The sequence below is a fragment of the Schistocerca gregaria genome, chromosome 5 (genome assembly GCF_023897955.1).
Source record: "Schistocerca gregaria isolate iqSchGreg1 chromosome 5, iqSchGreg1.2, whole genome shotgun sequence".
NCBI lineage: Eukaryota > Metazoa > Arthropoda > Insecta > Orthoptera > Acrididae > Schistocerca > Schistocerca gregaria.
This window is the reverse complement of record NC_064924.1, coordinates 376,274,315-376,298,369: the sequence shown is the minus strand read 5'-3', so window position 1 is coordinate 376,298,369 and position 24,055 is coordinate 376,274,315. Positions and strand designations below refer to the sequence as shown.

The window sequence follows — 24,055 nt, the reverse complement described above, 5'->3', positions numbered from 1 at the left end:
CAGCAATACGCTCAGTACCAAATCACGCCTTCTTCTTCTTCTTCTTCTTCTCCTGCTTTCGCGCTGTTTGCAGGAATAGCCATAGATGGTAGAACAAAAACCCTATCGATATAATTCGCCTAAACTATAAGTCATGCTGTGGTGATTATTTGATCCAATACATACAAGGCACTTACTGTAATTGCTTCAGTTGATAGTAAGAAGAGCTTTTGGTTTACATTCACTGCTGAGTTATAGTGATTGTTTTGACTGAATGTTTATCAGTGTAACACTCACCCCAGTCAACCGGTAAACAGTGTGGCGAGTGGAAGCTTATATTTTCCTAGCACACTGATAGAATGCATAAAAGGATGAAACTGACTGTTAAAACAAAAAATTTGCTTGAAAACTCAGACAATGAATTTAGTGTGCAACTTTCCGACAGTTCAAGCAGTGAAACTGAAGATGTAGTCGTGGAACTACCAAATCAAGTAGTTTCTGACAGCAGCGAGTCGGATGAAAATGAACAGGGTATTTATTAATATTCATCACTGTTTGCAGATATTATTGAGAACATTACAATGTCTGCCTCGGTAGATGAGCAGTTAGCGTGCTAGCTCGTAGATATTAAAGCAACAAGAAGGCGACCCAGGAGGGAGGCACAAACTGATCCCCGTGACAGAGAAATGGTGTCCCCGACAAGTATATCCTGGAAGACAAAAGCTTACTTAAATCAAAGGCGGAGGTCTGCTGCTGACATAATGAGAGCTCCTAAAGGAACTAAGCCCCAGGTAAAACCTGCTGTACTGAGACGAGTAGACCAACGAAAAGCTAGACATTCTTTGGGAATCATATGAAGATTTTTCGTGAAAAATTCGAAAGCTTCTGAAAGAGAAGGAATTGTGTCAACAGTTGGAATTCTGTTAATTGTGGAGTCCATGGAGTCCATACACAGTACAAGGGCAGTCCTTTTTTTTTAAGCTTCCTTTATTTCAAACAACAATGTGATACACAACAACCCATTCGTGGGTCGTAATTCTACATCTACATTTACAATTACTGCAGTTAATTTGTTATTACTACAGCATATGGATTCTTAATACACTATGGACATTTCTTGTTTTAACTATCGTTGTTTACTCTACGTGTAAGATTTACTGCAATGTTATCTACTTGGTTTGTGCGCTAGTATCTATTATCTGATTCTATGGTAAGTTTTACACAACATGATACTTGCGAAACAAATCTATACTACCTGTAGCGTTCCAGGTGTGCCAATGTGACATAAACCTACATTGGTGGCCATGCCCACCGAGCAATTCCAGTGGGCATGTCCCTGACAGAGGGTTGGACCAAGATCTTGAAATTCGCTGCAGTTTATCTACTATTAATTTATCCTGTCTCTACATCTAACCTAAGATTCTTAATACTACAGTCATAATCGGTGAGTTGACCAGTTGGTAGTTGATGCACCCTCTCCATGAGTCCCAAACGTTAAGGATGCCAGCGATCATGCAGCTAGCGAAGTCCACACTGCAGTGGTACAGGACAGGTGCGTCGTGTCTTAGTTGGTATATTATAATTGTTCCTTTGAAACTCTTTAAGGACTTTGGTAGATATCTCATTGGCAAATTCACTGAGGATCTTAGATGTGCCTTGTTGCCTGAACAGGTGGTGCATGTCGTGACTGGGTAACTGTTGCTTAAGCCGAGATGCTACCTCGTCTAAAATTTTTACTACAGCGGGATCACTGGTGCAATCAGCATGACAGGATCCACAGCTTAAGTACTGAGGTGTTTGCAAACTTTGAAATTTTCAGTAAATTTTCTCTCATAATTTCGGAGAAAACGGGACAATTTTTCAGAATTTACAGTTTTGAGAAAATGAGACATCAAGTTGTACAACATGTTCAGGCTAGGAAAAAGTTACAGATCTGCTCCCAAGAAGAGGCTAGAAGCATCCTAACCAAGCTCCTCATTATCTCTGAGTTCATTTGCTAGTTTCCTTTACTTTTTTCACTCTCTATACATTTGGAGAGCAGCAAAATCGAACCTTCAGCACGCGAGCTGTCAAGTTCTATTAGAATGGTTACAGTATACTGTTCGGATGATGTACCTAATGGTTCTAAAACTTTTAGTTTCATAATGTTTCCATTGTTCCACGTTATCACAGCATTTGACACTCCTCGTTGTGAAGTTCTGTAACCAACAAACGCATTTTTAGGGATGCGGTTGTCGAAGGCCTGATTTCCACTTTGAGTCTTGCTGTGCAAGCACTTCCTCAGTATGCCAGTGTGGGCATGATGGCTGTAGATTAGTTTCATTTGGACCGTAATTGAATCGGAGATAGAGTGCTTGTGTGCGAATGAGTTGAGAGTGGCATGTACCTGTGCCTTCCTAGACTTGCACTATGTATCAAATGGTGGCGGACGTAGAAAATGGGTTGACTTCTCGTCAGTGGATATGCGGTGGAGGAAATTGGCCCACACTGCTTTCCTCGTTGCCTACAGATCTTCAGAATTCTCCCTAATGACATTCCCATAATATTCCTGCAACTCGTTGATAATTTTATACATCAATCTATACTTCATAGACTTGACAAAATGGTTCAAATGACTCTGAGGACTATGGGATTTAACTTCTGAGGTCATCAGTCCCCTAGAGCTTAGAACTAATTAAACCTAACTAACCTAACAGTGTCTTGAAATGAGGATATAAGATGAACATCAACAAAAGCAAAACTAGGATAATGGAATGTAGTCGAATTAAGATTAGGGAATTAGATTAGGAAATGAGACACTTAAAGTCGTAAAGGAGTTTTGCTATTTGGGGAGCTAAATAACTGATAATGGTCGAAGTAGAGAAGATATAAAATGTAGACAGGCAATGGCAAGGAAAGCGTTTCTGAAGAAGAGAAATTTGTTAACATCGAGTATAGATTTAAGTGTAAGGAAGTCGTTTCTGAAAGTATTTGTATGGAGCGTATCCATGTATGGAAGTGAAACATGGACGATAAATAGTTTAGACAAGAAGAGAATAGGAGCTTTCGAAATGTGGTGCTACAGAAGAATGTTGAAGATTAGATGGGTAGATCACATAACTAATGATGAATTATTGAATAGAATTGGGGAGAAGAGGAGTATGTGGCACAACTTGACAAAAAGAAGGGACCGGTTAGTAGGACATGTTCTGAGGCATCAAGGGATCACAAATTTAGCATTGGAGGACAGCGTAGAGGGTAAAAATCGTAGAGGGAGACCAAGAGATGAATACACTGAGCAGATTCAGAAGGATGTGGGTTGCAGTAGGTACTGGGAGATGAAGAAGCTTGCACAGGATAGGGTAGCGTGGAGAGCTGCATCAAACCAGTCTCAGGACTGAAGACCACAACAACAACAACCTAATTACATCACACACATCCATGCCGGAGGCAGGATTTGAACCCGCGACCGTGGCGGTCTTGCGTTTCCAGACTGTAGCGCCTAGAACCGCTCGGCCACTCAGGCCGGCTAGACTTGACTTGAGAAAGCTTTGTTCCATCGAGTTTCCTCTAGAGTGCACGACGGTGGGTGCCCATACTCTTTTTAACATGTCCTATACATTCTAATTTTATATTGGAAGATCATAAAGTTAACTCTGGGAGACAGTATTGAATGCTTTGCTTTCTTCGTCGCCTAGTTTTTCAACATATCGTTCACCTATCTCAGACTGAGATCTGCTGTAGACAGCTATAACAGCAGAAACTTTCATCACCCAACTTCAATCATCTTAGTTTTTCACAGAGCTATGTTTGCGAAGTACCTTTCTGTTTCGATACATGCCTATTATTGAGACGTAGGAATATTTAGTACGTACTGGAAAGTCAATAACTTAACCTGTGTCAACACTTGTTACTGTAAAACAACCATTCTTTGAAGTGTACCCCCTCTTCTTCCAGCTCCCATCAAAGGCATCATGAATGTCATTTTCATTGTCATTAATTTCTGCTGTTTCTTTAGCTGCATATTTCATTGAATGTTCTCTATACGTAATTAGTGTACCTGTGACATTTTGTTGGTTGTTTTGGGAAATTCATTGCTGCCACCTGTAAAATGCTTCCCCATGCATCGAAGACCATACAATAATCTCACTCTAGTATCATGTAAATCACCATTAGAACACTGTTGCGATGTGTAAAATTGTGGTCTAACGCACGGCTTTCCGGATTGGGAAGGAGAGCCTGGTCCCCGGCACGAATCCGCCGGCGGACTTGTGTCGACGTCCGGTGAGCCGGCCAGTCTGTGGATGGTTTTTAGGCGGTTTTCCATCTGCCTCGGCGAATTTGGGCTGGTTCCCCTTATTCCACCTCTGCTACACTATGTCGGCGATTGCTGCGCATACAAGTTCTCCAAGTACGTGCACACCACCATTACTCTACCACGCAAATATAAGGGTTACACTCGTCTGGTGTGAGACGTTCCCTGGGTTTGGAGGGGGGGGGGGGGTTCCACTGGGGACCGAACCACACGATTACCCTGACAGAGTGGTTCTGTGCGGCGACGGAGGGGTGAAGTGGACTGCGGAAGTCGTCGTGTCGTTGTGGATCACCGCGGCTGCGACGGGGACGGCGTTGGACAGTGCAATAAAAAGCGCCGGTGTGCAAATATTAAAATGAGATTTGTCAGCAGAAAGCACACTTCATTTTAGCGATATGCAAACTATGTAAACTATTTATGATCGAAAGTATCCGGACGTCCATATGAGAACCATCGACGATTCAAATCAGAAAGTTATTTTATAAGCAAACGGCGGTTTCCCTGTATGCGGTATAAATCTTCGATATTATGCCTCTTGAAACACCAAATACTTCAGCTCTCTTGGTGTTGGTCGATGTGGCCGAGCGGTTCTAGGCGCTTCAATCTGGAACCTCGCGACCACTACGGTCGCAGGTTCGAATCCTGCCTCGGGCATGAATGTGTGTGATGTCCTTAGGTTAGTTAGGTTTCGGTAGTTCTAAGTTTTAGGGGACTAATGGCCTCAGATGTTAAGTCCCATAGTGCTCAGAGCCATTTGAATTTCAGCTCTCTTGGTTAACGAATTGTCTTAGCTCTGGCGTAAATCATTCACAAACAACTACCCAAGGAATGCTATTCTCACCACGGCTGATACTTGCAACGTACTGAGGACACTGAATAGAGATTGTTTATGATCAAATACAACACTGAAACCTGCAAGCCTACAAAAATTTGTTAGTGTGGGAATAGCACAAGACAGAGTTTACAGTCGTCACTGAACTTGAAAATATGCAGGAGGACAGAAGCGTGCAGCTGACTCGAGTGACAGCAGTTATGTGACAATCTGGCATTTACTGAAAGACAACTCACCACCGAATATAATCCTTATCTTTCTCGAGGCATCTACCTTAGAAGTTTGCTGCTAGCCGACCAATAATATTTTCTCACCGACTCAACGTCCTAAGTTCTGTAACTTGCTGTATCGTTGAACTAACCCTGTAGCGACTAAGCAAATCTGCTGCAACGAGATCATCTCAGACTTTACCAGCAGAAAAATGACACACTGTTTGATAAAGTAGTGTCGAATAAACGTCGAACAAGAACACTTGACACACCCTCCATAAACTCATCTCAGATACGCAAAGAAATAACATTAAAAAATAGGTATAAAAATGTTACTCGTAAGTCTAAGCCGGAGACGGAATCAGATCACCTCGTGTTCAGAAATGAATGGAATGTGAAAAAGACACCAGATTCTGCATGTGAGAATTTGACCCAGTAGCATATGAAAACGGTACGACACAGTTCCAAAATTAAGTGACACGATTGCAAAACTTGCTGCAAACTGCAATCTTAATAAAAGTCCCAAGACCTCTTAGTATGCGAGCTCTCTCAAACACACACACACACACACACACACACACACACACACACACACACACACATATATATATATATATATATATATATATATATATATGATCTGCCTGATAGGAGGCGCAGCAATCTGCTGACAGTGTTGTGGTGTCATCGCTGACTGACTATAAGAGGATAGGAGACGACTTACACAAAAATTTCTTGTTGGTGTAATGAATGACAGCTGAACAAATCTAAATGCAGATGAGTAGGCCGAAACAATGCAGTAACGTTTGAATACAGTATTAACAGTGTGCTCCTTGGTACTGTCACAGTTATTTCATACTCTGATCAGCCAGAACATTATGACCAACGACGTGCTATCGATACAAACCCATCGAAGGGATAGCAACGTCTCTTGGCGAAGAATGACTGCTAGTCAGACACATGCACGGTGTATGTAATATCAGTGAGCGTGTTGCTCATGTGCAGAAAGGAGAAGTTGCGCGATCTAACTGAGTTTGACCGAGGGCAGGGCCGGAGGCTCGGTACGAGCATTTAGAAAACAGCACAGCTTGTCGGGTGTTCGAGGAGTGCTGTGGTATCTTCAACAAGTGGCGAAACCAGGCTGAAACCAAGTCCAGACGTCGTTGCGCATGGTGGCCACCTCTCATTAGAGATGTCGGGCGTTATAGGCTGGGCAGACTGGTGAAACAGGACAGGCGGCGAAATGTGGCGGAACTAACATCGGACTTAATGTTGGGGAGAGTACAAGTGTGTCTGAACACACTGTGCACCAAACAGACCAAACGACTGAAATAGGCATCTGACCGTTGGCAATTTCTTCATCGTGCCGTTGGGGGTGGGCGCGGGGGAAGAGGGGATGGGGGGCACGAATATATCGTCTTCCAGGGAAAAAGCTCCTTGACACCTGTAAATTGGGATGGAGAATAGCTGGTAGCGGCTCCATTATGCTCTGGGAAGCATTCACGTGGGCATCCATGAGGGCAATGGAAATCGTGCAAGGCACCATGATGGCCAAAGAGTACTGTACACTGGTTGCAGACGACATACACCTCATCAAGACGATCACGTTTCCCGTCGACAGTGGCATTTTTCTACAAGATAGTGTACCATGTTACAAGGCCAGAAGTGTGATGGTGTGCTTCGAGAAACACAGTGACGAGTTCCAATGGATGTGCTGGCCCTCTAAGACACCAGATTTGATCCTGATTGAACACATCTCGATGTGATTGAATGTGGCGTCAGAGCTCATCGCATCCTCCTCAGAATTTACGGGAATTAGATGATTTGTGATTGCAGATGTCGTGCCAACTCTCTCCAATGACCTATCAAGGCCTCACTGCTTCCATGTCATGACACGTCGCCGCAGTTATCCGTGTCAAAGGTGAGCATACCAGCCATAAGGGAGGTGGTGATTATGTTCTGGCTGATGTGGCGCGCACCATACTGCGTCTTCCGTACCTGTACAAGATATATTAGTAAACAGTTACGTAATGTCTCTGACACCGTTCAACAATATGATGAGGTATAGAACTTTATCGATTAGTCGGAGAGAAAATAAGAGATTTATCGACAACCATCTTTTCCGTGCGAGCACTCAGTAAGATTCATATATTACCTGGGAGAATAGCTACAGGGAAATCTCACTGCTTGTTACCTGCAACACCTCACAAATAATAAAAACCATCTGTGTATCATTATATGTGAGGGTATCCAACGACCTTCTGCAGAACAGCTTTCCACAGCCGTAAAACTCCGCACAGACACTTAAGGACTGTAGTGCAACTTTGCATAGTCAGTTGTTTTTAATTAGCTGACGTGGATAGGTTATTGGTATATTGGCGTGCAATACAACCAGAATGGGCGAATATCGTACTAGACTAAATGTTAAACGCTTTGCCACTGCAAAATAGTTTGTGCGATAGAGTTTTTGGTATCTGATAGAGCCTATTCCTTCTGTTGAACACATCCCCTGTTCTGAACAAAAGAAGAAGCAGGACTGATTTATTCTGCATACTGCTGTAGGAATCAGTCCGAAAACACCACACAATGTGAGAAGACATCTGGCTACATCTTCAGTTGTTTAATACAAGAGGAAATGTATTCTTATTCACATCTATACAACAATGTGAAAGAAAAGAAATGTAGTTTCTGTCACTGTGATAGCAACTACACAACTAGTGTTTGGAAACCTGTTCATACTGGTGTGTGCTATAACTGGGTTAACACTACAGTATATGAAAGGTAGGTCCTGCATGTCTTTATAAAATAACTATTTTTTCAACGCTTGAGGTAATATCAAAAGATATATTTTATCAGCAAGGAGGGGAGCCTGTGTAAAAGATGGGTAACTATTTTTTATTAATATCCGCTAGCAGAATTTTTCTCTGTGTATGGAATGAATTGGAACAAGAATAGTGTAGCAGCCTTATCACTCTAGAGAGTCAAGCCAAAGTATCACAACACACTGTTGTGTGTGTGTGTTTTGGCTTATTGTGCAGTGTATATGTACATATGCTCAATTACTTCGAGAGTGCATTGTTTAACAAATATAATCACAGTGGTATACCAAGACAGTGCATTATTTAAAATAAATAATTTGGGTGCTTTGACGGTTGACGCTGAATGATATTTCCTTCACGCTGACACATAGCACTAGGCCTGCAGATAAGAGACAGTTGCTGACACACTCGCCTGCACACGTAGCATGTATCAGGGGCACTGCAGCACATGTTACAAGGTCACCGCAGCTGCGAACGCATGCGTCTCTCAGACATCTACCAGTGGGCGAGATGAGCACACGTTGCATGAAGTAGCAGCAATGTTGGAGCAAGATTGCTGTGATGTCGCTAGTGAGCCGGTGTATCACCTCCTTTTTGATAAGTGCTAATCTTTACTATCATTTTCATTGCATCATCATAAGTTCGAACCATAGTCGTAAATTAATTGTGCTGTGTATGTACTTGTCTTCTTCTAGCATGCAAATCTGTTGGTTATAAATATGAGGGTTAACACACCCTAAATTAATGTGATACAGCTATAAAAACTGTGATGTCCCAAGGCCAGAAGCTGACGGTTAGAAGGCTCCAACGCTTTTACAATTTGAGCTAAGTATTATTGCTGGCACGCACAGGTTTGTAACTCAATGGGTGACATTTATCACGAATTGTATATCATATCTATTTTGCTTCATATTTTAATTTCGTTAACATATGTAGATCGATGACAGCAACAATTAAACGTGCATTTTCTGTCCATTTACCCAACGAAGTTATTATTTTTCATCATTACAAGGTCAATTCAGTGGAGGGTTGAGGTACATTGAGAGTGCTATGTGTGTGTGTGTGTGTGTGTGTGTGTGTGTGTGTGTGTGTGTGTGTGTGTGTGTGTGCGCGCGCGCGTGTGTGTGTGTGTGTGTGTGTATGTGTGCGTGTTTACTTGCATTGTGGCATTCATTAGTAATATGTGTGAGGGTGGAAAGTATTCTATTGACCGATGTTCCTCTTGATTGCTTGGGAGTCTAAATAAACTCCTATGTCTTGATGCAGAAGGCTGTGGATACACACTTTTGGACTTCTGTTCTGCTACAGTGTGTACATATATGTGTGGAATTCACACATAGTAATAACTGGAGATGGGCAGATACTTACTGTCAGGTATAGCAACTCATTGTCTTGCTGGGCTCAAAATTAATTTTCTATCTTGACGTTCGGCACGTACGCAATCGCATTTCGATTTGTTTATTTACACATCATCTCAGTATGCAATGTCGATATGTTACCTCATTCAGTACACTGCTCAGCTAGCATTGTAAGTTATACAGACATGCAGGTAATTCAGGTATTGACGATGTACCGGGTGCTATATGTCTTAACTGTTGAGGTGTCTGAAAATATGTGATTTGTTACTCATTTTAGATGGCATATTTACACATCATCACATGGCATTCGTTTCGTTCTCACGCATTTCAGGTGGCGTATTTACACACGGTGTCAGCGTTTTCACAAAATAATACGCAACTAAGCTAGCATTGTAGAGTATGAAGAAAAGTTACCTGTATCAGAGATAGTGAAGTGTGGAGACACATACAGTGTGAAAGCAAATGTAACATTATCTTATTTATCGTGTCAAATATATAAAGTTTTATCTGTATCAGAGATATTGAAGTGTGGAGACACATTCAGTGTGAAAGCAAATGTAACATTACCATATTTATTTATCATATATATATATATATATATATGTGTGTGTGTGTGTGTGTGTGTGTGTGTGTGTGTGTTGACATAATTTTACACAAAAGAAGAACAAAAATTGGACACTTCAGTTGCATTTGGTGTAGCTCTCATAAGGTCTTGCATGGTGCAGGTGGTTGGTGATGAGGAACACTGAAGGAAATGGCTGTTAGTCTGCTCAACGCCACACTGGCAAAGAACTGAGTCCACAGAGAAATCCTAAGTCAGCAGATGGGTCTTGCATATCGTTGTGTTTGATCATAATCTATTAAGAGACCTCCATATTGACCACATCTCCGAATGTCCAGGGGGAAGTTCTTCCTTTGGAGCCACCCATTCTCCCAAATCCCGACATTTCTCCCGCCATCGCGAGACCCTTGCCGCATGTGGATTCTCGATGAGAGCCTCAGTAGTTGTCAAGAAGCTCTCTCTTGATTTCAGCCTAGGATGTGTGGGATGATGACCATATAGTGGATGGGCTTCCTTCGTTGTGGCCTTAGTTTTCTCATATCTCGCAGCTACCTAACGTCTGATTTCAGGAGGAGCTATGCCAGCGAGGCAATGGAGTTTGTCCACAGAGTAGGTCTTAAGCAACCCATGATAATCCGGCAAGAATCATTTAGAGCCACTTCTACGTTCCTGCATGACTGGGCTTGTACCATACCAAACATGCATATTCAGCAGTGGAATAACATAGAGCAAGGGCGCTTGAGCGCAGTGCATGTATTGGCACCCCATGATGTACCTGTCAGTTTTCGCACTATGTTATTTGTGGCTGCCACTTTCTGTTTGGTGTTTAGGCAATGCTTTATATACGTCAGCCCATGATCCAGATTTACTCTAAGATATATATGAGTAGGATTATGTTCGAGTTCGATGCCTCCCCAGGATATATCAGAGACATTGTATCAGAAACATAAGCTTAATAGTTCGATAATGTCTTTTTTAATAAATAATTAGAGCTAATTCTCTGAGAGCAGGGGGTCCCTCAACATTTGCCACTGTGTTGGAGATGATGTCATTATCGTATACTTTCAAAGTATCTTACCTCACCGTTTTAACTCTATGTCTTACTACAGCGAATGACAGAACGCATGTTATTTGAATAATTTTTGTAACAAATACCCACACCCTGATACTCTCAATACAGAGCACTGTGCTAGAATGAAGAGCATATTGCTCGAAAGCAGTGCAACTCCTTCATTCTCTCAACAACATGAAGTTCAGACAGCAAATGATGGCAAGAGAATTATGAAAATTAAAACTAATTAGAAAGTGAGGCGCAACTTACACGCCATTGGCTTAGAAGTCAATGTCTAGGGAACCCACAGTGACTGGCAGACAGCATGATGATTTTAAGGTAAAGTGACCGGTGCACCTCCACCTCCCCACTTGTCCATCCACTCCTCCCTCTACACTCCACTTCCCCCACATCCCCTGGGAAGGGGGTGTGAGGAACCTAGGGGGCGTGAGGAAACTTGACACGTTTCAATAGTGACCCTGAATATGACACTTGCATTGCATTGACAGTAATATGACACCAAAGGTCATTTGAAGGTTATCTGATGCCAGTAGTGATACCCTATTTAGAAGTGCAATTTTCTGCAGTAGGTAGAATGAGCCAAAGTATCCTAGCGCTCTTTAGTGTTTTACAGACCTGGTAGGACGTCTAAGAGGTGTGAACAGTGTCAGATGTTTATTGATCACTAAAGGACAAGGAGATGATGTGTACTCATGTGAGACTGTGTGATCAGTATGTAACAGATTTTGAAAGGGGTCTCACTGTGGTTTTCCTTTCGACCACCTGGTCTAATCGAGGGATATTAAGATTTTTGAAGCATTCAGTAACACTATTGGGGATTGCAAGGGAATATGAAGGCAAGCATACTGGTCGTCAAGTGTCCATGTCACCATGCATCACCAACACTATGTGAAAGCTCTGTATTATGCACCAAGGACATACTAACCCCTTCACATCTGCACCTAACGTCTGAGAGCAACATCTTGTGTCATCCCACACTGTTGGTCAGAGGTTAGCAGCCGGACTGGGGAATTACTGTCCCATGCATATGAAGTCACTAACACCACAACACAAATGACAAATGGCTGCTTTTGCAGTAGTGCCATGACCAGGAAGTATGTAATGCTGATAAATGGCGCCACATTGTAATCAGTGATGAATTGGGATTCTCCACTAACATAGATGACCATCATTGGCGAATTTGGTGATGACCCGTGGAGAGGTCTCATTCTTCCAATGTTTTGGAGAGTCCCAGCAGTGTTTCTCCTGATGTCATAGTGTGGGTAGCCGTTGTATATAATTTCAGGTCACAGCTGGCAGTGATTGAGAGGACTCTAACAGCACAACAGTGCGTCATGGATATCCTACATCCTCATATCTACCTCTCTTGCAACAATACGTTGGTGGGGTTTTTGCAACAAGAGTATGCTCATCTACACATGACATGTGCCAGTATGAACTGACTGTGTGAGTTAATTTATTCCTGTAGGCAGCAAGATCACCAGACCTGTCCCCATTCAACATGTGTGGGAACAGTTCATATGTCAACTACGTATCAGTACCTGCATCCAGGATATCAAGGGACAGCTACAACACTTGTGGACAGTTTACCACAGGAGGCCCACCTAGCTAACTATGCCATCTAATGCGCTGCTTCCTGATTGGGAAGTCATGTCGGTCCCCTGCACAAATCCTCCCAGCGGATTATGTGTCGAGGTCCTGTGTGCCGGCCAGCCTGTGGATGGTTTTTAAGGCAGTTTTCCATCTACCTTGGTGAATGCGGACTGGTTCCCCTTATTGCACCTCAGTTACGCTAAGTCAGCAATTGCTGTGCAAACACCATCTCCACGTATGCATACACCATAATTACTCTACCACACAAACATTTGGGGTTACACTCATCTGGTATGAGACGTTCCCACGGGGGTCCACTGGGGGCCATCGTGTCGTTGGGGGTGGGGACGGGGGAAGAGGGGGGGGAGCACGAATATATCGTCTTCCTGGATTCTGTGTGGGGCGGCAGTGGGGTGGGTGGACTGCTGTGGCCTGTTGTGGGGTTGTGAACCACTGAGGGCTACAGTGGGACGAAACCTCTCCAACTTTTCTAGTTCCCCAGTTTAATACATGCATGCATACCTCAGGAGAGAATAAAATGGCTTTATGACAACCTTCCAACAGAATCCATGTGTGCGTACAGGCCAGAAGGGTGGAACGCCATGCTGTTAAGTGGACTCATACTGTCATGTAATCAGTGAAATAACATCACATGCCCTCTGAAGCCGCAAAGTTTCATTTTGTTTCTTCCTCTCTTTCTGGGCACTTCACTTCTTTTGTCAGCAGTGTGTGTTCACATCAAGATCCGCCTCTGCGATCATTTCTGTCCAGCCATCCTTCATATACAGTTTTCAGTAATATCCAATGTTGTTATATGTGCATAGTTACATATTCACCAAATTACAGATTCAGCATACCTGAATAGTTTGTACTGCCATCGTTTCATATGACTGCATCTTCATCGATCACATGCCCATATATCCACACACTTCATTTCAGTGCCTTTATTCAATCTTTTCTAAACAGGCCTTTGGTTTTTCATTGACTCTCTGCAGATAATCTTCATTCCTAATTCGATCTGTCCATCAGGTCTTCAGTAAGTCTCCTAAAGCACCACATTGGAAAGCTTTCTCATAGTCTCATTTAACTGTCTTCCACATTGTGCATCTTACGCATCTGTGCACAGCTATATTCCAAACATAGCTTTTCATCCATCTTTCTCTGGCCTCGTGGTTTACATTTTTGGATGTTAGTGGCTATTGCTTTTAGTAGATTGGCGTCTGGCATTGTGCAATGATTCCTAGAACGCCTTTCTAGCAATTTCCTTGTCTCTCTGATCTACTTCCAGTGCTAGTTGCACTGGATAGCTGTAAAATAAATAAGAAAATGCACAAGGAAGCAAATGAAAAAGCTTTTTTGGAAAAGAAATCAAGATACCGTGTGTGCACACAATAATATATCGTGTATATTATCGCTCGGCTATATTCTCAAGAACTTAATAAATCAGGAATGTAGAAAAAGTGGTTATACAGTATTAGTCAATAAGGAAATATATTTCACCTTAACTGTTTTTTCCACTCTATAACTTTGCTGTTTAGCACATTGCTTTATTTCTGGTGATAGTGTACTTCAAATGTCGTGGGTGGTGACGAGAAGCAGCTTATGTAGGAGGGAGGGGAGTGGAATGGAACTCAAAACGTCGCAATATTTTCTAACTCGCATTACATACTGTATTTCTTAATGTAGAAATCTTAAAATCTTCATCTCTTACGTGGATTTCAAAAGTAATTATTGTTTTTCTGCAGGGCGAAATCGCCGGCGAGAATTCACAAATGTTGAGTAGCATTTCAAAGGACAGTAATGACGGACAGGGGCCAGAATCAGAGGAAGTAGCTCTCACCAAGGTAAGTGTGCAATCGAAACAAGAAGTTTTTAGTAGACAGTTGCAAGAAAGCCAGTTATTCACATAGTACATCCAGATACGCCATAATAATTGTACAAAAATATGAAACAAAACGATATGGAATGAGTGAACGTGAAGGTACAACTTATTTTACTCCCAGACAGTTATAGACCACAATCGATGCCTCTAAATCGTTCTGGCTAAGATCTGTTAGACAATTCTGTATTTTCTGCTGACAGTAGTATCACTGTATCGCACGGGGACGTTAGTCTTACACACGTTTCTCTTCTACTTTCGGCTGTCTGCAGAGCGATGACGCCGGTGAAGGGCCAGATATGATGAGCAGCATTTCAAAGGACGCTAGCGAAGGAGACAACCAAGAAGAGGAGAAACTCTCTGTCGCCAAGGTATGCACCCAAAGTGGTCACACTGTGCTGGTAGGGGATATCTGCCCTGGAGAAGGCAATACACGCACAAACACACACATACATACACAAACACACACACACCGGCACAAACGCACACACACACACACACACACACACACACACCTTGGATGTATAAACACTATGAAACATGATTCCTTCTGAAATACTTGTAAAGACATGACCAAGAAATATCATATTTGAATGGAGGATGGATAGAGGACAACAACGGCACTTACTGAAGCACTGTGCTATTGTTTGGGCAAAATCTACGCGAATATCATAAAAATGCTGATTCTATAGCTGTAGTTGCCCTTTAAGAATGGGCTGTTGAATCGAGAATCGTGCGGCTAGTGAACACTGCAGCATACAAGGACGGTGTCGAGGTGCGCTATTCTTTCTATCAAACGATTTTCAGTCAAGTCTCATTGTGAGCGTGATGGATGCTACGTGATCCTTAGGTAGAACTGTCCAACATGTTGCATCCATAGGGTCATTTGTGTATCTTTGTTGGCCTAGATAGTCTAAGGGAGCTACACAGGTTTAGCGCATTTCTTCTCGAAGAAAATTACGTACAGATTAACGTCTACACATCTAAGTCTCACGAGTAGTCATTTTTATTCGCTTAGCAATCCCAGTACAAATAGGTCGCGCCCAGAATGTCAGCTAGGATCGCCAAAATTCTTTTACCGCAAGCTGGTATGAGAGAAATATTTCCGCTGACCAGATGTCCTCTCGTACTTCATGACCATGTAATACGACTGGTCTAGTGTAGGGTAATGGAATTAGAAGAAGGAATGGTGCTTAATTGTGTTTAATGATAACAACATATTCTGTCTTGAAGTCAGTAATAACGGTTTTTCGAGTGCGGTGATGCCCGAGAGAACAACAGCTGTTCTATAGTACAAGGTAACAACACTGGGCTTCATGACGTGTACAGGTATAGCCTAAAATAAGTATATATTTGGGTATCTGCTGGTAGAACACTGTGCAATGCAAAATATGTGCAGTACATCATCTATTACATTCTGCCCTTATTTCTACAAAGATATGTGGGTATGCTCTTCCAGAAGAATGTTGCCCATGGACACAATTATCGTGTAACCCTCCGAGAGTATTGACACAGTAATTAAGACCCTGGACTCACATTGTGCAGTAGCGGGCTTCAAATCCGTGCCCTGCCACACAGATTTATATTTTATGGAGGTTCTATCAACAGATCAAAACGAATGCCTGGATAGTTCCTTTGAGTACGACGAGAACTATTTCCTTCCTTATTCTTGTCCAACCCGAGCTTGTTCTCCGTCTCTGACAGAATCGTCGTCAGCGAGACGTTAAAGCTTAAACTTACTTTCTTCCTTCGCGCTATCCAACGCGCTCTCCAACATGCTTCCCTCCCCACTATGGTCGTTAGTGCTGTGTCGTCCGAATAAGACACAGCCAGGGCAAAAACACCACATGCGTAAAGATGTGAGCTGGTGCTAGTGCCAAAGAGACTCCCACCTGGCGAGTTGCACCAGCGCCACAGGCGGCGCTGAGGTTGAAGATATCGACTTCGCCTCGGCCAATTGCCGGCCGAGTACAATCCGCCAATGAACGGACGACAACGGACAGAAGCCTACTCGGAAGATAGAAGAGCAGCTCTCGCCCACTTGGTTATAGATCGTCGTCCAGGGCTGTGGTAGACAGGTAACGTCGTTTAGTGAACTCTTAGAAGTGAACAGACAGTCGTAAATTGCATTTGCTATGTATTGTGAAGTTTACCTACGATTATTTGCACTTAGCCGTTGAGGTCCTTATTTGTGTTATATTACATGCAGTGTTCCAGACTTCATTATTCGACAAGTCACGAAGATAAGTAAACCGTTAACTCATTTGTGTGACTTCGTTACTAATTTGTTGGAGTGTTGTAGAACCTTCGTTCTCCTATTCTGTAACCTGACCCTGGGGCATAGCTGTGTAATAGTGGCAGGGAGAAATTGTCTTAGTGGTGCAGTGCACCCTCATTCCGCATGCATGAAACACAATAAGGACACATCTGGTTTCATCTGCTTGACCAAAGTGTTTTTTTCACCAATGTTACATAACGTCTGTACCAATGACCAAACACTTCCGACAAACACAAGCAGTTTCACGAACTCACGAACTCGACCTACTGTAATAACAGTGGCAACTCGGCCTCCATAGCAATAGCGACGAGGCCTTTACAAAACTGGCAACGTGGGTTTACAAAACTGGCTCCGAGGGTGCGATAATCACACTAATCTCTGCAAGTCAGTGGTCTTCCCCAACAGTTTATGTTCGCAAACCATCAGGTAAAATTAGCATTTGTGCTGATTTCAAGGCCACTGTCAATCCTCAAATAGTTGTGGATACTTACCCATTGCCTCGCTCTGACGAACTATGGATCACTTAGGTGCTGGTCGCTATTTCCAAAAACTGACCTACGTGATGCCTACCTTCAGATTCCTCTTGACGAATCTTCGCAAAATGTGATTGTCATCAGAACACATTTAGGACTTTTAAAGTTCCTTCGTTTGCCTTTTGGTAGCGCATCAGCCCGTGTCTTTTTCCTACGCTACTTAGAAAAGCTGACTACTTCTGTTCACATACAAATTATCTGGACGATATTGTAGTTGCTGGCCGCACAGCGAAACATCTTGCCTACTTGCGCACTTTATTTCAAGTTTAGTCTGAGGCCGGACTCAATTCTAATAAAGAAAAATGTGTCTTTTTCCAGGCGGAAATAGAATGTGTAGGTCATGTTATCAATTCTCGAGGTGTTCTTCCTGTCACAGCAGTTACAATTGTTCCTCATTGCGCATGAATGAGACACTATAAGGACACATCTGGTTTCATCTGCTTGACCAAAGTGTTTTTTCACCAATGTTACTTAACATCTGTACCAATGACCAAACACTTCCGACAAACACAAGCAGTTTCCTTTATGCCAATGACCTGGCATTAGCGAATAAAATGAAATCTTTTGAAGACAGTGAAGATGTTGAAGCCCACGTGACAGAGGCATTGAAAGAGTCTAGTATCTGTTACTCTGACAGTCACTTCATCCAAACCCAATTAAAACTCATCTTTGTGCATATCGTCTGAAGCTCAGTCACACATGTCACAAAACTTAACATTACATGGGAAGGGATGAATATGACCTATTCTAAATACCTGGGAGTCACAGTGGCTCATAGTGCGATGTACAAGCAGCACTGTGAAAGTACGAGAATGAAGGAGAAAGCCAGAAATAATATCCTTAGCGAGATCAGTGGTAGTATATAAGGTTCTCAACCACAAACCCTGAGAAAGACAGCCCTACCAACTTGAGACAGTGCAGCAGAGGTTACATGGTCAGTCTGGTACAAATCTACCCATGCAAACAGATTAGGCAACGAGAGCCGCGCGGGGTAGCTGCACGGTCTGGAGCATCTTGTCCCGGTCCGCGCAGCTCCCCCCGTCGGATGTTCGAGTCCTCTCTCGGGCATGCGTGTGTGTGTGTCGTCCTTAGTGTAAGTTAGTTTAAATTAGATTAAGTAGTGTGTAAGCTTAGGGACCGGTGACCTTAGCAGTTTGGTCCCATAAGACCTTACCACAAATTTTCCACTAAATGAGACATGTAGACATAGTACAGGTTGCCTGAAACCTACGACGCTTGTAAAACTGTACCAGTTTGCAGGCATAGCGCCATCAGAAATTCATCGTGAGGTAGCTGCTAGTGTGGAGAAAACTAAGATCACCAGGAAAGGCATGTATTATGTGCGCACGTTCTGGCGACCTCAAGGCTAATGTCCAGAAGAAGTTTCCTCAAGGTTACTTCAGTTTTTCAAACAACAGCAGCTACAGCGAGGAAACAATTGTGGATTTCTTGACTTGAGATTAACAATATCTGGCCTCTCCCGTCGGAAACCTTTCCCATCGAGGCATGGACTGAATTGGATCGTGTGAAGGGCATTCAAGAGGACATGGGTAGATCTAATAAGGAGGCTGCCCACAGTTTTAGCTAATAGTGAGACCAATACAGAGCTGCTCTTGGTCAATTTTGACAAGAGGAATGTGAAAGATGAAAGGCACCTGAGTTTAGGAATACTGTTGTAAATGCTGGTGAAATACCTTAGAAGTAACCACAGTAAAAATACAAACCACAGGAAATATTTCTGGAACGCAAATATTTTCTGTTGTCATTTGCAGCAACAAAATTACAAATGGTTTAAATGGCACTAAGCACTATGGGACATAACATCTGAGGTAATCAGTCCCCTAGACTTAGAACTACTTAAACCTAACTAACCTAAGGCCATCAAGCACATCCATGCTCGAGGCAGGATTCTAACCTGCAACCGTAGCAGCAGCGCGGTTTCGGTTAGCGCCTAGAACCTCTCGGCCACAACGATCGGCAACAAAATTACAAGAGAGATGATTAATTAGCAATTATCGAGCAATGTGAACGTCTTGTCTAACTACAATATGGCGAACTGTGTACCCAACAGGATTCTGCAGGCACTCTGGAGTTCAACGCTGAGATATCGTCCAGGTAGTATAGATGTCACTGGTATCACACAGTCAGACACCATAAAAAATTCCTCAAGACAAAACAGTTTTATACTGTTACGTACGTAATCTGCAGTTCATGTCACACATGTGCTGCAGTTACGAATATTAGTATATTTCAGGTGCAGGTCTTAAATATTAATCCTGCCTGAAAAAAAAGGAAAACATCCTGAAGAGGAAAAGACAACGAAATGAGCCTCATATGTTGACATGTATGTGAAGTTTTTTCAGTGATTACAAAACTGAATCAAATGTGCAAAGAACTTGGCATAACGAGCCCAGTATGACTTTAGGCCCCCTCCGATCTGGTTGCATGCACTGATTCAGTAGGATAGGGTGTCATAAATCTGTTGTATCCTCTCCTCAGAGAACTGACTCATAACTGTTTTAATTTGACCTTGATATCCTGATACTGGCACTGGGATGGAGTTGATGTCCATTCCGGTACCGCAGGTGTGCTGTTGCGACCTGGAGAGCTGCAGTTGCACTATGTACAGGAGGTGAGGCATGGAGTGTGGGTGAGCGGTCCGGTTTACACCCAGAGGGGTCAGTGACACAATAATATCTGAAATAACATTTGTTTCTGAGGCAGAGTTGATAGAGTCATAAAATGACTCAGGGTGTCTCATGCAGCGTGTGATGCGAAAAAGTGGTGACGCCTCGTCAGCAGGTGGTGATGTCGCTGCCACCGGTCAATGAGTCAGGCCACTCGCTGGTCTGGTGGCGGCGTGGCAGCCCGCCCAGATGTTCTGCTGTACAGTGCAGTTCGCACTTCAGTGCCCACATAGACGTTTCGCGCATGCTCAGGTGAAGACAGCTGGCTGTGTGGTCCAGGATGTTGGTTGTCGTGAAGTGTAGGCCCTGTTCGTCGACCATGGATCGAACAAAACTTCAGCAGATGTTCACAAGTCGGCCAGAGGCTGTGCAAATCCACCACACCTGGTCAGTGTGGAGATGAAAGCATGCAAATCATCTGCAATTCACCCTCACTGGACGAGAGTTGGCCACACACCAGTCTTCTCCTCATCTGCCATGGCCCAACAGGTAGCAAGGGTAGACCACAGATGTTGCATGCATCAGGTTGGCTGTATATCGGTGTTGGAAGTCAGCAAGCAGGTAGCGGGCAAACCATCGTCAGTCATCTTATCATGGTTTCACTGATACTCATACTCAGTAGCCCGTCATTCTCTCTGTTTTAACAACTTGGAAAGAATTTCCGCATGATTGGATGTGTCTCTAAGCTCCGAAAGCCTCATTAGAGGGCCATGCCAACGTCTAAGACTCGGTGTCTCTTGAATTTAAGCATATACCCTCGTTTATTGGTATTCTCAGCGCTCCTTGCCTCACAGTGGTAATTCAATAATTATTTTGGGTCGCCGAGCCGAAGTCTTTCTGAAATTTTAAATTATTGCAGTGGCGCTCTGGCGCTGAAGTTACGAAGTGTTGCTCCACACTTGCTTGTTATGTAGCGCTGCAGCATCTTCATTTCTGCGTTACTCATACAGAGGTTGTGTGGCCATGTTCGGTTGCTGCCCCTACGTCGGTTACATCGGCGGTACATCATGTTGACATTCTGATTGGCATAATGCCTCACAGCTTGCCTTCTCTCTTCTGAGATTGCCTGGTAGAACTATAACAAATTTAAGCATGTACTACGATGTAACAGTCCTATCAGGGACTGATCGGGGGATCTTGTTGGCCGTGAAAACAGCTCAGTATCAAGCAAGAAGTTCGTAGCGACATGTGACATGTTTGGACGGCCATTATCATGTTGAAATATGGCATCACAATACTGCCACGTAGCATGTAATACATCAGGATTCAAGATGTACGTGAGGTGCCGTTTTGTGTCAGAGTTTACTCAGCCACTACCAACTATGACCAGAAGTCGTATCTGTTAGCACCCTGAACCATGATGCTAGGGGTAACACTGCACTGTCTCTGCAATACATGGAAGAATGGGTCTCTTCCCAGGTCGCCGTGATATTCACCGATGATGGTTACTCGCAGTAGTACAGAACTTCGATTCATCGCCGAACACAATAGGATGGCAGTCACGGGCAGTCGGTGCTTCACAGTCAGAGTACCACCTCAAACGCAGCCTATGAATGGGACAGTAATGCCGTAGTCTGGCAGCTGCTAGTTCCGACTTACAGTGCGGGATCACACAGAACTTGTCCTCGGATGGCAGGTGCGGATGCGAATTTGTCAAATGCGCTTGGTGCACAATACGGTGATCCTCCCTTCTGGTGGCCAGATATAGTACACCATAATGGTTCAAATGGCTCTAAGCACTATGGGACTTAAAATCTGAGGTCATCAGTCCTCTTGACTTAGAATTACTTGAACCCAACTAACCTAATGACGTCACATACATCCATGCCCGAGGCAGGATTCAAACCTGCGACCGTAGCAGCAGCACGGTTCAGGACTGAAGCGCCTAGAACCGCTCGGACACAGCGGCCGGCAGTCAACCGTAATCTTGATAATGAGTCTGCCTGACCCTCTCCCGACCCCAGAAGTGCAGCCTGGGGCCAAAGTCAAGCTGAATCGTTCACAAATCTAGATGTTGCGCGATTCGACCAGCTGGCCAAATGGACACCAACAATGGGGCCCCTTTCAAATTCTGTCAGGTTCTGATAATGCTGTATTTCACCAGTACATAGTATCTCACCGAGCGAGGTGGCGCAGTAGTTAGCACACTGGACTCGTATTCGGGAGGACGACGGTTCAATCCCGTCTCCAGCCATCCTGATTTAGGTTTTCCGTGATTTCCCTAAATCGTTTCAGGCAAATGCCGGAATGGTTCCTTTGAAAGGGCACGGCCGATTTCCTTCCCAATCCTTCCCTAACCCGAGCTTGCGCTCCGTCTCTAATGACCTCGTTGTCGACGGGACGTTAAACACTAACCACCACCACCACCACATAGTATCTCCATGTCATTCATAGAGATATCTCAGTATCTGACACTTACACTCGGTATATACCATACTTGGCACAAACAACAGTAATGCCCTCTGATAGCCATTCTGTCTGTTACATGCCTGCTGTTGGTTTGTACGTTTCATCGTCATTTATTGCACATACACAAGCTATTTAGGCCCATGGCAGAAGACAAAAATGTACAAATACTACACATACATAGAACATAATGAAATGATTAACACATTACGTTCACAAATCATGAGAAAATAGTTGTAATATCACAGAAATTTATTACATATGTTTGTCTATATACTTCTGTCTAGGGAATCTTCAGTGGTGACTGTTGGATCTGCTTCTTCCAGAGTCATTGAGGTCCTATCTCTCCACCTCGTTCGCGGACGACCTCTTGGAAGTCTACCAGTTGGCTGGTGTACAAATACTCTGTTAGGGGGAGTGCCCTCTGCTGGTAGAACATGTCTGTCCACTGTAGCTTACACCTTATATTAATTGACTTCTGGCAGGCATACGGCAGCGTTCCAGAATGAGATTTTCACTCTGCAGCGGATTGTGCGCTGATATGAAACTTCCTGACAGATCAAAACTGTGTGCTGGACCGAGACTCGAACTCGGGACCGCTGCCTTGGGCGGGCAAGTGCTCTACTAACTGAGCTACCAAAGCAAGACTCACGATCCGTCCTCACAGCTTCAATCCTGCCTGTAGAGCACTTGCCCGCGAAAGGCAGGGGTCCCGAGTTCGAGTCTCGATTCGGCACACAGTTTTGATCTGTCAGGAAGTTTCATACGACAGCATTAATTGGGCTGCCCTCTGGAAGACAGTGCAGGAGTTCAGCATATCAGTGAATTACATTAGACTGATTGCAGTTTGTTACAGCGGATATAGTTGGCAAGTACGCTTTGTAGATCATTTGTCACCACCCTTCTCAGTTAAAAATGGTTTGAGAGAGGGCGATCTTCCCTGACCAGGTCTGTTCAACATAACGCTAGAAGAGGTGAGACATGGGTGATGGAGATGGCTGAAAGTGATATGATCTTTGCATTTGCAGATGATGTGGTGATTGTGGACGAAACTCTAAATGAGGTGACAGCAGTTGCCTCTCGATGAATGCTAGAAGCGAGCAAACTAGGGTTACTTTTCAACGATGAGAAAACAAAGTATACAGTAGTCTCTCGTTGGCAAAATGATATGGACGCCATCATAATAGACGCTCACAGTTTTGAAAAAGTATAAAAATTCAGATATCTGGGGGCAATACTGTCGAAGAAAGGTGAGATGGAGAAGGAAATTCGACAAAGAATAATAAGTGCGAACCTGGTGTACTACATTTTAAACCACCAATACATGTCACGCATCGTATCCCAAGAAAGCAAAATACAACTATACATGTCACTGGTGCGACCGGTGGTATTTTATGGTTGTGAGACGTGGGCAAGTACACAGACAATGGAAGATCGCATTTGTGGGTTTGAGAGGAAGATTTTAGGGAAAATTTATGGCCCAGTATACAATACAGAAACTGCAAGATGGTAAAGAAGGCACAACGAATATCTGTATCGGTGCTTTAAGAAAGC

At 43.5% G+C, this 24,055-nt stretch overlaps 1 protein-coding gene across 1 annotated transcript in view; it reads left to right on the top strand.

Moving 5' to 3' along the window:
* Positions 1-24,055, top strand: part of LOC126273348 (uncharacterized) — a 161,997-nt gene that overhangs the window by 91,971 nt on the left and 45,971 nt on the right. The window contains exons 9-10 of the mRNA XM_049976895.1: positions 14,464-14,562; positions 14,870-14,968. Of these exons, the coding sequence (XP_049832852.1) occupies positions 14,464-14,562; positions 14,870-14,968 (198 nt within the window). The remainder of the gene's footprint in view (positions 1-14,463; positions 14,563-14,869; positions 14,969-24,055) is intronic.